Source organism: Lepus europaeus, chromosome 7, assembly GCF_033115175.1.
Source record: "Lepus europaeus isolate LE1 chromosome 7, mLepTim1.pri, whole genome shotgun sequence".
Taxonomy (NCBI): domain Eukaryota; kingdom Metazoa; phylum Chordata; class Mammalia; order Lagomorpha; family Leporidae; genus Lepus; species Lepus europaeus.
The window spans coordinates 96,526,903-96,541,317 of record NC_084833.1 but is presented as its reverse complement, the minus strand read 5'-3'; the positions used below and the strand labels follow the sequence as shown (position 1 = coordinate 96,541,317).

General features: G+C 42.6%; 1 protein-coding gene across 1 annotated transcript in view; it reads left to right on the top strand.

Annotated features, from left to right (window-relative positions):
* Positions 1 to 14,415, top strand: part of LOC133763391 (protein NPAT) — a 68,100-nt gene that overhangs the window by 47,983 nt on the left and 5,702 nt on the right. Inside the window, exons 16-19 of the mRNA XM_062196963.1 lie at positions 479 to 539; positions 658 to 1,795; positions 4,032 to 8,175; positions 13,769 to 13,836. Coding sequence (XP_062052947.1) covers positions 479 to 539; positions 658 to 1,795; positions 4,032 to 4,109 — 1,277 coding nt within the window. The 3' untranslated portion in view covers positions 4,110 to 8,175; positions 13,769 to 13,836. The remainder of the gene's footprint in view (positions 1 to 478; positions 540 to 657; positions 1,796 to 4,031; positions 8,176 to 13,768; positions 13,837 to 14,415) is intronic.

The window sequence follows — 14,415 nt, the reverse complement described above, 5'->3', positions numbered from 1 at the left end:
CATCTGCCTCCCAGGGTGCATTAGCAGGAAGTTGAATCAGAAGCATAATAGCCAGAACTGCAACTAGCACTCCAATATGGAATACAGGTATCCCAAGCAGCAGCTTAACCCGCTGTATCACGTCTGCCCCAGAGCTGCCCTTTTTTTTTTTTTTTTTTTTTTTGGGGGGGGGGGGGTTGGGAAGTGGAAAGGGAGCTGCAGAGAGAGAAAGGGGAAGACACAGAGTTCCACATGCTGGACCACTCCCCAAATAGCCACAACAACCAGGGTTAAGTCAAGCGAAGCCAGGAGCCTGGAACAACATCCAGGTCTGCCACATGGGTGACAGGGCCCCAGGTAAAAAAAAAAGTAACTTAACTTTATTTAAAATTTTTTTTCTCATGATATGTGATTGCTATGTGTTCCATCCTTTTTCAGAAGAGTATATTCTTAGTTTCAGGAATATTTTCTTTCCTAATTAAATCATTTATAATTTCAGGAAAACAGGTAAATAATTTAGTGGATTCTTCAAGTCATTCAGTTGGATGTCATACACAAAGGTAAGTCCAAAGTTGTTTCTATCATAGATTATTTGAATGCTCAGATTAAAAACACTAAGGATTTCTTTTTGTTGTTAGAAAAATCTGTGGGTTTTGTTTTGTTTTGGTTATTTTGTAGAACTGAAGCATCAGACAAGAATACAACCACAGATCTTGGGAAAAAATTGGAAGAAATTACAGTTCCTTTCTCCGTAGAGAGTATAGTTCCAACTAGCAAACCATTTGAAAGCCACAGACGTGTGCTGTGTTTTGATACCACTTCTTCTCCTGCGGCAAACACCCAGGTGACACACCCTAAGATGGTGTCCCAAATCAAAGAAAGGAATGAAATTTCCTTTCCTAATCTTGACTCGCCCATTGTGTCCTCCACCTTAAAACCTCCTTGTAATAATGCTGTCAGAAAAGAGAGAGAGAAACCGCCTATGCCTAAGATCTTATCTAAATCAGAAACCTCTGTTAGCCGACATACCAATGTAAAAGAAGCTCAATCAGAAAAGAAAGGCTCGCCAACAGAAGTTCTACTGGAATCCTTCCATAAAACAACAGCTAACAAGGAAAATGAATTACGCGGTGATGTGGAAAGGCAGAAAAATCCGGAAACCTCAAAGCTATCTATTGGACAACAAAATGGGGGTTTACGGAATGAGAAAACTATGGCTTCACTGCAAGAACTGACCAAAAAGCAAGGCACATCCTCAAATGGTAAAAATGTCATTTCCGTAGGTACAGCTGTGAAGGATCTCAAACAAGAACAAATGAAGTCTGCCAGTTCTTTGGTTACCACAGAAATGTTACAGGATGTTCAGTGGCATAGCCCAGTAAATAGGTTCACTGATGGCGATTTACCTGTAGCCCGGACACCTGGTGCAGGGACAGGGGAAAAACATAAAGATGAACCTACAGATGGTATCAAAGCCCCTTCTAATAGACGTTTTGGTGAAGACAGTAGCACAGCCAAAGTAATGATCCCTCCAGTCACCGCGGACTTGCCTGCCTGCAGCCCTGCCAGTGAAACAGGCAGTGAAAACAGTGTAAACATGGCTGCCCATACGTTAATGATTCTCTCCAGAGCAGCCATCTCAAGGACTACTTCCACAACTCCTCTGAAAGATAACACCCAGCAATTTAGAGCATCTTCAAGGAGCACCACAAAAAAGCGGAAAATTGAGGAATTAGATGAGCGTGAGCGGAACTCACGTACTTCTAGTAAAAATATTGCAAATTCATCAGTACCAATGAAAAAGAAGAAAATTAAGGTAACTTTGAAAGTTTTCTTTCAAAACTACTTACTTATACTATGTAAAGAATTTGGCATCTTTTGCCACAGCCACCTGCCCACATACTGCGGTCAAGACAGCTTTGAATTACAGTTGACAAAAGATGTTGGGGCCGGCGCGATGGCTCAACAGGCTAATCCTCCGCCTTGCAGCACCGGCACACCAGGTTCTAATCCCTGTCGGGGCGCCGGATTCTGTCCCGGCTGCCCCTCTTCCAGGCCAGCTCTCTGCTGTGGCCCGGGAGTGCAGTGGAGGATGGCCCAAGTGCTTGGGCCCTGCACCCACATGGGAGACCAGGAGAAGCACCTGGCTCCTGCCTTTGGATCAGCGCGGTGCACTGGCCGCAGCGGCCATTGGAGGGTGAACCAACAGTAAAGGAAGACCTTTCTCTCTGTCTCTCTCTCTCACTGTCCACTGTGCCTGTCCAAAAAAAAAAAAAAAAGATGTTGGATAGCAGTGTTTCTCAGTTTTTTTTTGTTTTGTTTTTTGTTTTGTTTTGTTTTTTATTTGAGGGGTAGGAGCCAGTCTTCCATCCGCTGGTTCACTCCCCAAATGGCCGCAATAGCCAGAGCTTCATCCTGATCTCCCACGTGGATGCAGATGCCTTCTTGTCCTTGGACCATCTTCTGCTGCTTTCCCAGGTGTATTTGTAGGGAACTGGATCAGAAGTAGAGCTGGGCCGGCGCCATGGCTCACTTGGTTAATCTTCCGCCTGCGGCACCAGCATCCCCTGTGGGCTCCAGGTTCTAGTCCCAGCTGCTCCTCTTCCAGTCCAGCTCTCTGCTGTGGCCCAGGAGGGCAATGGAGGATGGCCCAAGTGCTTGGGCCCTTGCCCCTGCATGGGAGACCAGGAAGAAGCACTTGGTCCCTGGCTTCAGGTCAGCGTAGTTCTGGCTGTAGCAGCCATTTGGGGAGTGAACCAACAGAAGGAAGACCTTTCTCTCTGTCTCTCTCTCACTCACTATCTATAACTCTGTCAAATAAAAAAAAATTAATTTAAAAAAAGCCACCAGGACTCGAACTGGCACCCATATAGGATGCCAGCATTGCAGGTGGCAGCTTAACCTGTTATGCCACCATGTCGGCTCCCGTTTCTCAGTTCTTAAACTTAGAAGTTATCTAGGTGAAACACAGCATTTTCAGAACAATTAAGTCATTTATTTATACACATCTTAGAGAAAAGTAGTTTTATTTTTGTCATGGTAGAACCCAAATTTTTTTCTGTGAATGACATAAAACTATGAAATATTGGAAAACCACTGCTGTGTAGACTTACCAAGTAAAGCACTGCTTGCTCCTTTTAGATGATGAGTTGATTTTTTTTGAAAGATTTATTTACTTATTTGAAAGGCAGAGTTTCAGAGAGGCAGAGAGAGAGAGAGAGAGAGAGGTCTTTGATCCACTGGTTCAGTCCCCAGATGGCCACATCAGCCAGAGTTGTGCCAGTCTGAAGCCAGGAACCAGGAGCTTCTTCGGGGCTCCCACATGGGTGCAGGGTCCAAGGTCTTGGGCCATCTTCTACTGCTTTCTCAGCCAGTAGCAGAAAGCTGGTTTGAAAGTGGAGCAGCTGGGAATCGAACCACTGCCCATATGGGATGCTGGCAGTGCAGGCGGCAGCTTTACCCACTACGCCACAACCCCGGTTTCAAGTTGATTATTTTGTTTCTAGCGTGACTTGCTATCTCTTCCTTAGCCCTTAAAAGTGTTAACATATGGATGCACTGGGAAATTTAGATTTACCTCTTTTTTCTTTAACAGATAGTTGTCCTATTATAGGAGGGCTACAGAGGGTGATAGCATTGATAAATTAAACCATTTATTTTAAGCTTGTTTAGCTGTTCAGTAAGTGGATTAAACAGAAAAAATTTAAAATATCATAGAGGAAGTATAGTATAAGGGGCAGCATTCTTGGCTTTGCTCCCTGCAAGCCTGAATTTAAGTCCTGCATCTGCTGCTTATTTGCTCTGTGACCTTGGCTTTTAGCCTCTTTGATCACAGCCTCATTACTGACATGTTGTTATCATACATTTTCCATGGTGGTTGTGAGGACTGAATGTAGTACCTAGAAGTACCTGGTGTATATTAAGTGTTCAGTATTTGATTCATGTCTATTACTCTTAATATGTTTTGTTCGTAAAGCTTTTTAATGTTAATGGTTCAACAGTAATTATCAACTCATAGAAAGCTTGTTCTGTCTTCTTCTCTTTTTTGACAGAAAAAGAAGCTACCCAGTTCATTTCCAGCTGGAATGGATGTGGACAAGTTTTTATTATCATTGCATTATGATGAGTAAACACTCTGAACATTTAAAAATAGTAGCTATTTAAAACTCATATCCCTTAAACTATGAGTGTAGGGAATGGGATATTGACAGAAATCTGAAGCATAACCTGCACTTTTATTGTACTGAAATTTCACTTTATATCTAAATCATGCTGTTTCTGAAGCAGCTCCCTAATTTGTAAATAGAGTTGGTATATTTTTATTTTGGGGAAGAAAAACAAATTTGCAGAAATGTAAGTAAAGCCAATCTGCAAAACTGTATAGCTTTGACAATTGTATATTGTAAATATTGTGTAAATATTATTGAAATTGAAGTTAAATCAACCTAATGTTCTTATACTTTTTTTGACCTTATGGTTCTTAATTCAAAGGCGTATTCATATGGAATAGTTTCTCAATTTTGGAGGAAAATGATGCTTATCCTTATAAATTACTTTCAGTAATTGTTCAATAAGACATTTAAATACATAGCCGCTAAGTAGAAAAACTGATAACCGCCTCAACTGATAGTAAAGTATCTAATCAGAAATAAACAGTTTTGATGGGTTTTTTTCTAGAGTGGATACCGCCCCTTCTTATAATCACAGTAAATAGTATATTCCTGGGATTTTACACTGTTAGCTGTTTCTTCTGCTCGTTCAGTTCTCTTTGTTTTAAAGAGAGAATTTTGTAAACCATTTATTGAGTGTTCTGATATTTTGTTTGTAACTTTTAAGATCTACAGAACATTTAAGTGGTAAGTGGTTAGACTGTTGAGCCATAAAAAAAGTTTCATAATATACTGGTTGAGGTATCTTGGTATGTATATATTTTTCCCCCAATTACTGGGGATTTAAAGAATTGCACTAATTCATAGCACTCTTTATGTAGTAGTGACCAATGCACATTTTATTTAAATCTTGATTTCTGTGTTAAACCTGTGTGGAGGGTTATCTTCGGGTGTCTTTCTAGTAAGTCATATGTCCATCGTAAGATGTAAAAAGAGAAATCAAAGTTTTATATTTTATTTAGTTTCTTCTAAAGTGGGGTATGCTAGATTACTATTTCTTTACTGCAAGTCCCTTAAAGTGTTAAAATTACTCTCAAAAGAGTCCTTAAGGGGAGTGAGAGAGGTGCCTTCTCTGTAATTAGACTCACACACATCCTTCAAGTTAAAGAATTGGTTTAGACTTTTAAATGAAAACAAAGTATTATTAGTACCTGACCACTTGTGCCTAGATATTCAGGTATGTTCTCCTAAGTGCTTTTTATTTAATTAAATGCAACCTAATAGGGTTTTCTCCCACAAGTGTATATTTTGTTAAACACTTTCCTTGATCATTTTTTGTACTAGGCCTTGAAAAAAATGAATCCATTCTGTTCTAACACAACATTCTCAATGCAGAAATCTTGTCTTCTTAATTGCTGAAACTTATTGCAGAAATTTGTCTTGTAAGAAATTTTTTATGATATGGCAATCGTCTGTTCCTACGGAACTAAATATCAGTTTGTTTATTTAACTCAATTTGATATATTCCAGTTAGGTTTGAATAAATATTTTCATTAACTTCAAAAGTTTGAATTACTTTATATTGGCAAAGAAATTTGGATTGAATTGCTTTGCTAGCAGTGAATTCTTACTGGTTTTTCAGGAATTCATATAATGCTAAAATTACATATTATCTCAATTTTATTTATATGTGCTAAGTAATAGAGAACTTACACAAATAAAACAGGTTCACTTTGTTCACAAACTTAGGAGCCACTACTTGTCGTCTAAAAACAACTTACTCTTGGAACTTTAATATCCCAGAGCAAAACCTTAATCCCCATTTTACCTTAAAGAGCAAATGTCTTGAATTCAATTGTACTGTTGTATCTGGTAGCCTGTGTTAATAATTAGTTGCCAAGTTACTGCATTTCAGAGTTCAAGTGTGCCACAAACAACAAGTGGCTTTTTATAACTACATGTAAGGTAAGGATCCTGCTTATTGAAGTCAGTGTATGCCAAATCTGAGAAGTCTTGGAATGAAAGTACTTGATTATTTTTGCTAGTGGGAACGTTATAATACCCTACAGTGTGTTGAAATTGGGCATGACATGAGAAAGGCATCCATCAGTATTCAGGCAAAGGCTGGATATCATGATTGTTAGGGAGACCAAGATCAGTGCTTTATCTAGGGATAATTTCAAAGTCATATTACTATGTAGTGTTTTTTTAAGATTCTAAATACATTTTGCAAAATTCTTCCAGAAGATTTATGAAACAACATTTTTTTTTTTTTTTTTTGACAGGCACAGTGGACAGTGAGAGAGAGAGACAGAGAGAAAGGTCTTCCTTTGCCGTTGGTTCACCCTCCAATGGCCGCTGCGGCCAGCGCATCTCGCTGATCCGAAGCCAGGAGCCAGGTGCTTCTCCTGGTCTCCCATGTGGGTGCAGGGCCCAAGCACTTGGGCCATCCTCCACTGCACTCCCGGGCCATAGTAGAGAGCTGGCCTGGAAGAGGGGCAGCCGGGACAGAATCCGGCGCCCCAACCGGGACTAGAACCCGGTGTGCGGGCGCCGCAAGGCGGAGGATTAGCCTGTTAAGCCACAGCGCCGGCCTGAAACAACATTTCTATCATCAAATTGTTATTGCTTCTGTAGCAAATGTTTATTCTTTGCCAGAAATATATATTCAACTACTTCATCACTTGATTCTACGCTTTGATTTCTTAATTTGTCAAAATTAGAAGTTAGCTCTTAACCCATATATAATTTGTTTGGGTACCAGTTTGAAGAAAGGAATGAAGTACCCTTCTCGTATATTTATTTATTTTTACTTATTTGAAAGGCAGAGTAAGGGAGAAAGATCTTGATTAGCTGGTTCAGTCCCTAACTGCCTGCAACTTCTAGGATTGGTCCAGAAAGCAAGAACTCCATCCAGGTCTCTCATGTGGGTGACATCACCTGCTACCACCAAGGGTTTTCAGCAGCAGTAAGCTGCATTGGAAGTGGAGCTGGAATCCAACCCAGGCTTGGGTTGTGGGCATCTCACAGCTCCTTAACTGTTCTGTCACACACTCATCCGAATAATTTTGTTGCCAAAAAAATAAAATAAAAATCAAGCTGCATTACAAGCTCATGGATGGGGAAAAGTCATGGAAAATGCATATTATGAAAAATGTATATGTAGATTTCAAAATGTTTTTGTACCAAAAATGTCATTTAATTCAATTTTCCATGAACTTTTTAGAAGTACCATTGCTTACTTCAGAGTAGGGTTGCTGAGTCACAGTGTCTAAATTTGCTCAGAGGTTTTCATTTTCCAGAGTGCGTGGTATCAATTTATACCATACTCAACACAGTGTAAGGAAAGCTCCAGTTTTGTTCTGTTTTGTTTTGATTTTTTGACAGGCAGAGTTAGAGAGAGAGAGAGAGACAGAGAAAGGTCTTCCTTTTCCCGTTGGTTTACCTCCCAAGTGGTTACTGCAGCTGGCGCGCTGCACCGATCCAAAGCCAGAAGCCAGGCACTTCCTCCTGGTCTCCCATGCGGTGCAGGGCCCAAGGACCTGGGCCATCCTCCACCGCACTCCCAGGCCACAGCAGAAAGATGGACTGGAAGAGGAGCAACCGGGATTAGAACCCGGGGTGCCGGCGCCGCAGGCAGAGAATTAGCCTAGTGAGCCACAGTGCCGGCCAAGCTCCAGTTATTGTACGTTATTGCCAACATGTGGTGTTTTCATTTTAGTAGTTTGTGTTGGGTGTTTGATTTTTTTTTTTTTTTTCCTGAACACCTTTTCAAATACTTATTGACTGGGTATCTTTTGTGGACTGTCCATGTTTTCTGCCCATTTTTATATTGGCTTTTCTGCCTTTTCTTTGATTTGTAGGTGTTCTTTCTGTATGTAGATAAAAGTCCTTTTCTAGTTAGATACAATATGTTGGATGTTTTAACACATTTTTGTTTCAAAGGTGCTTTGTTCTTCAGCCTATTATATTTTGATCATCTTGAATTGGTTTTCCACACGGAGATCCAGTGCATCCATCACCACTGACGAAAGATTCCAGCTGTACTGCACCAAAACTTCATCATAAGCTGCTAGATTATGTATCTGTAGGTTTGTTTCTGGACTCTAATCTGTTTCATTTGCTTGGGTTTTGTTTGTTTTTTTCCATTTTATTTTAAAAGCAGATAGGGCCAGCACTGTGGTGCAGTGGGTTAAGCCATGGCTGGCAGCACGGGCATCCAATATGGGCACCAGTCCTGGCTCATCCAGCTCACTGTTAATGTGCCCGAGAAAGCCTCAGAAGATGGCCCAAGTTTGTAGGCTCCTGCACCCTCATGGGAGACCTAGAAGAAGCTCCTGGCTGTTGCAGCCATTTGGGGATTGAACCAGTAGATGGAAGATGATCTTTCTCTCTCTCTTTAACTCTACCTTTCAAAAAAAAATCATATATAAAGTATCTTCTATCCACTGCAGTAGCCATGGTTGGGCCAGGCCAAAGCCAAGAACCCGAAACTCAATCTGGGTCTGTCACCTGCAAGGCAGGGACCCAAATGGTTGAGCTATCATCTACAGCCTCCCAGGATGTACATTACCAGGAAGCTAGATCCAAAGTTGAGTAACAGACTCCAGGCATGTAGATGTGGGATCTGGGAATCTGAAGCAGCAAATTAACTCCACCAAACAGTTGAGCTGCCTTTTTTTCTTAAGTGTGCTGATAACACACATGAGTTATTTTTTAATTCCTACATTTTCTGTAATGAGTGACTTCTGTTAGTGCTAGTGGATATTCAAGTGCATATTATCTGTTAATTGTTTGCCAATTTTACTGCTGCTTACTGTACTGCTACTAACACGGGAAGTATAAATAATGATCAATGTAGGTTTCATTGTCTTGTTCCTCATAAATGTAGGAATGATAAGTATAATGTTGTGCTTCCTCCTGGTCTCCCATGCGAGTGCCGCATCCTCCACTGCCCTCCCGGGCCACAGCAGAGAGCTGGACTGGAAGAGGAGCAACCGGGACAGAATCCGACGCCCCAACCGGGACTAGAACCCAGGGTGCCAACGCCGCAGGCGGAGGATTAGCCAAGTGGGCTGCAGCGCCAGCCTCTTTTTTTTTTTTAAATATTTATTTATTTGAAAGTGTTACACAAAGAGAGGAGAGGCAGAGAGAGAGGTCTTCCATCCGATGGTGCTCTCGCCAGATGGCCGCAACGGCTGGATCTGCGCCGATCCGAAGCCAGGAGCTTCTTCCTGGGCTCCAACGTGGGTGCAGGGGCCCAAGGACTTGGGCCGTCTTCTACTGCTATCCTGGGCCATAGCAGAGAGCTGGACAGGAAGTGGAGCAGCCGGGTCTCGAACCGGCGCCCATATGGGATGCTGGCGCTTCAGGCCAGGGCATTAACCTACTGTACCACAGCACCAGCCCCTTGTGAACTTCTTGAGGTTTGCTTTTAATGAAATTGGTTTCAAACTTTTTTTTTTTTTTTTTTTTTTTTTAAGATTTATTTATTGGGGCCAATGCTGTGGCTCAGCAGGTAAAGCTGCCGCCTGTAGTGCTGGCATGCCATTCAAGTCCCAGCTGTTCCACTTCCAGTCAAGCTCTCTGCTATAGCCTGTGAAAGCGGTAGAAGATGGCCCAAGACCTCAGGCCCCTGCATCCATGTGGGAGATCCAGAAAAGACTCATGGCTTCAGATAGACACAGCTCTAGCCTTTGCAGCCATCTGGGGCATGAACTAGCGAATGGAAGACCTCTCTCTCTCTCTCTCTCTGCCTCTGCCTCTCTGTAACTTTGCCTTTCAAGTAAATAAACAAATCTTTTTAAAAAATATTTTTTGAAACAGAGTGTCTTCCATCCATTGATTCACTCCCTAAATGGCCACTATGGCCAGAGATGGGCCATAAGCCAGGATCCAAAGCCAGGAGCCAGGAACTTCGGGGTCTCCCACGTGGGTGCAGGAGCCCAAGGTCCTGGGACAAATTCTACTGCTTTGCCAGCCCATAGCAGAGATTGTAAGTGGAGAAGCCAGAACTTGACCTGGCATCCATATGGAAAGCTGGCACTGGAGGCAGTGGCTTAACCCACTATGCCACATCACCAGCCCCACTTTTACCAACTTTTGTAAAGAATTTGAAACCTTTTCTTTCCAGTTCATCTGAATATTGGGGATAATGAATTGTACCTGTCTTAAGGTTGAAGTTTAAATAAAACAGTATATATAGGTCTATACCTGGAAAACAATAAGCACTATTTCTTTATTTTTTAGATTTTTATTTATTTGACAGAGTTATAGAGAGAATGAAAGTTAGAAGTCTTCCATCCACTAGTTCACTCCCCAAATAGCTGCAATGGCCAGAGTTGGGCCAGTCCAAAGCCAGGAGCTTCTTCTGGGTCTCCCACGTGGGTGCAGGAGCCCTGCCCAACCACTTGGGCCATCTTCTACTTTTCCAAGACATAGCAGAGCGCTGGATTCAAAGAGGAGCAGCTGGGAATGGAACCAGCCCCAATAAGCACTTTTTTTTTTTTTTTTTTTTTTTTTTTTTTTTTTTTTTACAGGCAGAGTGGATAGTGAGAGAGAGACAGAGAGAAAGGTCTTCCTTTACTGTTGGTTCACCCTTCAATGGCCGCTGCGGCCAGCGCATCTCGCTGATCCGAAGCCAGGAGCCAGGTGCTTCTCCTGGTCTCCCATGTGGGTGCAGGGCCCAAAGACTTGGGCCATCCTCCACTGCACTCCCGGGCCATAGCAGAGAGCTGGCCTGGAAGAGGGGCAACTGGGATAGAATCCAGCGCCCCAACCAGGACTAGAACCCGGTGTGCCGGTGCTGCAAGGCGGAGGATTAGCCTGTTAAGCCACGGCATCGGCCACCAATAAGCACTTTTAAGAACTAGTTGCTGTTGTTTTTCCTGCCACAGTTTATTTAGAATGGGAAATAACTGTTCCTTGAGACTAAATCAGCAAACCTTCTGTGCCTGGAGCCTTTTGCTTAAGCAGTTTTCCAATTTTTTTTTTTTTTTTTTTTTTTGACAGGCAGAGTGGACAGTGAGAGAGAGAGAGACAGAGAAAGGTCTTCTTTTGCTGTTGGTTCACCCTCCAATGGCCGCCGCGGTAGGCGCGCTGCGGCCGGCGCACCGCGCTGATCCGAAGCCAGGAGCCAGGTGCTTCTCCTGGTCTCCCATGGGGTGCAGGGCCCAAGGACTTGGGCCATCCTCCACTGCACTCCCTGGCCACAGCAGAGAGCTGGCCTGGAAGAGGGGCAACCGGGACAGGATCGGTGTCCCGACCGGGACTAGAACCCGGTGTGCCAGTGCCGCAAGGTGGAGGATTAGCCTAGTGAGCCACGGTGCCGGCCAATTTTTTTTTTCACCTAGATTGATTATATCTAGTCAGAGTATGAGCTTTTTTCTGAGTCAAATTTCATGTTTTTCCTCTCCAATTTCTGCTTGTATTCTAAGTTAGATGTCACTAATTTTTTTCTTACAAAAACACAGATTTAGCAGTTGCATTCTTTTTTTTTTTTTTTAAGATTTATTTATTTGAAAGTCAGTGTTAGGGGTGGGGAAGAGAAGAGGTCTTCCATCCACTGCTTTGCTCCCCAAATGGCTGCAGAGGACAGCAGTGGCCAGCCCCAAGCAGGATGCTGGCCCCTGCATTCCTTTCTGATTTACTAATTTCTACTTAATTCTGAGCCTTTGTTTTTCTCAGGGTCCTTTTTGCATGTACATTTAACCTTTAAAATTGAATATAGAGTTATCTCATTTTGTTCTCCTTAAGCTATATAAGTAGTTAATTTCTGATTTCAAGTTTGAACATCAAAATCTAGGAGATGGAGAAAGTGTTTTGATTTTTTTTTTTTTTTAAATATTAAACGCACAGTAAGAGGGAGGGATAGACAGAGATCATCCATCTGCTAATTCACTCCCCTAAATGGCCACAGAGCCAGGGCTGGGCCAGACTGGAGCCAGGAGCTTCTTGGTCTCCCAAGTGGGTGCAGGGGTCCAAAGATTTGGGCCATTTTTTGCTGCTTTGCCAGGCGCAGTAGCAGTGCGCTGAGACTCAAACCTGCACCCATTTGGGATGGTGGCAGCAGTTTAACCCTTTGCACCACAATGCTGGCAGCTGATTTTTACCTTAAACATAATTTTTTAGAATGAGTGTATCATTTTCTTGTTTTTGCTTAAAAATTTGGTTTTATTATGATCACAGTAGATAAAAATTTTGATGTTGGATGGGTACTTTCAGTCTCACACTTTTTCATAAATGTTTAATTTCTCACTATGATTATCTTGGCCATAATTTTTGCTTTGATACTGTGCAATGTGTGACCACCATAATTTCATTTAAAATATTAGAGAGGCAGGGAGAAAGAGTGCATATCAACCTGCTGGTTCTACTCTCCAGATGTCCATAACAGCCAGGTGAGGCTGGGGCCAAAGCTGGTAGCCAGGAATGCTAGGAATGCCCCATCCCTCGTGCGGGTGGCAGGAACCCAGTTACTGCGTTCCAGGATCCACGTTGGCAGGATTATGGAGTCAGGAGCCAGGAATGAAACCCAGGTACTCCACAGTGGGTCATTGGCATCTTAAGTCATCTTTCCCTGGGCTGGTGTAAACCTTTGTTATTTTTGGAGTTCCTACACTTACTAAGTATCTTACCACTTTATTCCAGTGAGAATGGTTAGTCAGTTGTCTTCTGGCATTTATGTTTCCTACTATATTTTATTATTGCTTCATATACTGCTTGTGTGTTGCTTCCTCTACATTTTTTTCTGGGATAGTCAGCACTTTTCAGATGTTTACCACATCGCTGCCCTTTGGTTGCCTCGTTAACTCTGCTTATCTTCAGTAAAAAAAAAAATTTTTTTTGCAATTTTTTTTTTTTTTGACAGAGTGGATAGAGAAAGAGAGACAGAGAGGAAGGTCTTCTTTGCCGTTGGTTCACCCTCCAATGGCCGCTGCGGCCGGCGCATCTGGCTGATCCGAAGCCAGGAGCCAGGTGCTTCTCCTGGTCTCCCATGCGGGTGCAGGGCCCAAGCACTCGGGCCATAGCAGAGAGCTGGCCTGGAAGAGGGGCAACTGGGATAGAACCCGGTGTGCCGGTGCCGCAAGCCGGAGGATTAGCCTGTTAAGCCACGGCGCCGGCCTCAGTAAAAATATTCTAATGAGTACCCTCTTCTCCTATTTTATCCAACTCCTGGTTCAGTTATGTTAGGGTGGATACTTAAGGGAAAGTGATTAAAGCCTAGTGAAACCTGGGCTCTGAAGACTGACTAGGATTTGAACGCTAGGTCGGCTACTTGCCAGCTGTTGGACTTTGGTATTTACTTTGTCATTCCATGCCTCGTTTCCTAATCTATGAAGTAGACGTAACTGTCCCTACCACTGACTTTTTGGGAGATTCAATGAGTTAGTACAAATTAAGGTTTGAGGATAGTACTTAGCACCTGAATCTCAAGTTAGTTGTGATTACTCTATAGATGTTTTTGAAAGTATTTTTCCCCTGAGTTGTAAGAATAGTTTTTTCCCATATATTCGTTGTCTTTTGTTCTTTAAAGGTAAGGGTTCACAAGAATTACTTGGCAAGATAGCTGTGCACAATGGCCTTTACCGCACCGTTTCTCCAATGAATTTTCCCTTTTCACAGTTGCAATTGAGGCTAATATAAATAGCACCTGCTACAATGTTGTTGTTTTTTTCCAGATGAAAATGTAATTCAAGATATTGGTGCTCAGATCCGTCCTGCCTATGAACAGACATTGTGGCCAGCTGTAAGTAGTAATCTCTTGCTCTTTTTGGAAAAAAAAAAAATTTTTATTTGAAAGGTAGAGCTACAGAGAGAAGGAGAGTGAGATCCATCCACTGGTTCATTCGCCAAATGGCTGTAACAGCCAGAGCTGGGCAGATGCAAAGCCAAGAGCTTCTTCCGGGTGTCCCTCATGATGCAGGAGCCCAAGTACTTGAGCCATCTTCTACTGCCTTCCCAGGCTATAAGTAGAGAGCTGGATCAGAAGAGGAGCAGTAGGGATCAGAACTACTGCCCATATTGGATGCCAACACTACAGATAAATGCTTAGCCTGCTACACAACAGTACCAGCCCCCTCTCTTCACCTTTTTTTAAAATCCATTGAGTTCATCAGTTTATATCTTTTTTTCATTCTTATACTGCTATAGTAATTTGAAGCCCAGAGCCTAGATTTTCCTCCAAATATTAATGCAAGGTTCTAAGTAACTGCCCCCATTCTACACCTGGGCACTTGTGGTTCTCTTGTTTGTTACTGTTGCACACACTGTGTCTGTGGCTTCCTCACTAATAACGAGATACTCTGTATAGTCTTCCCAGAATAGC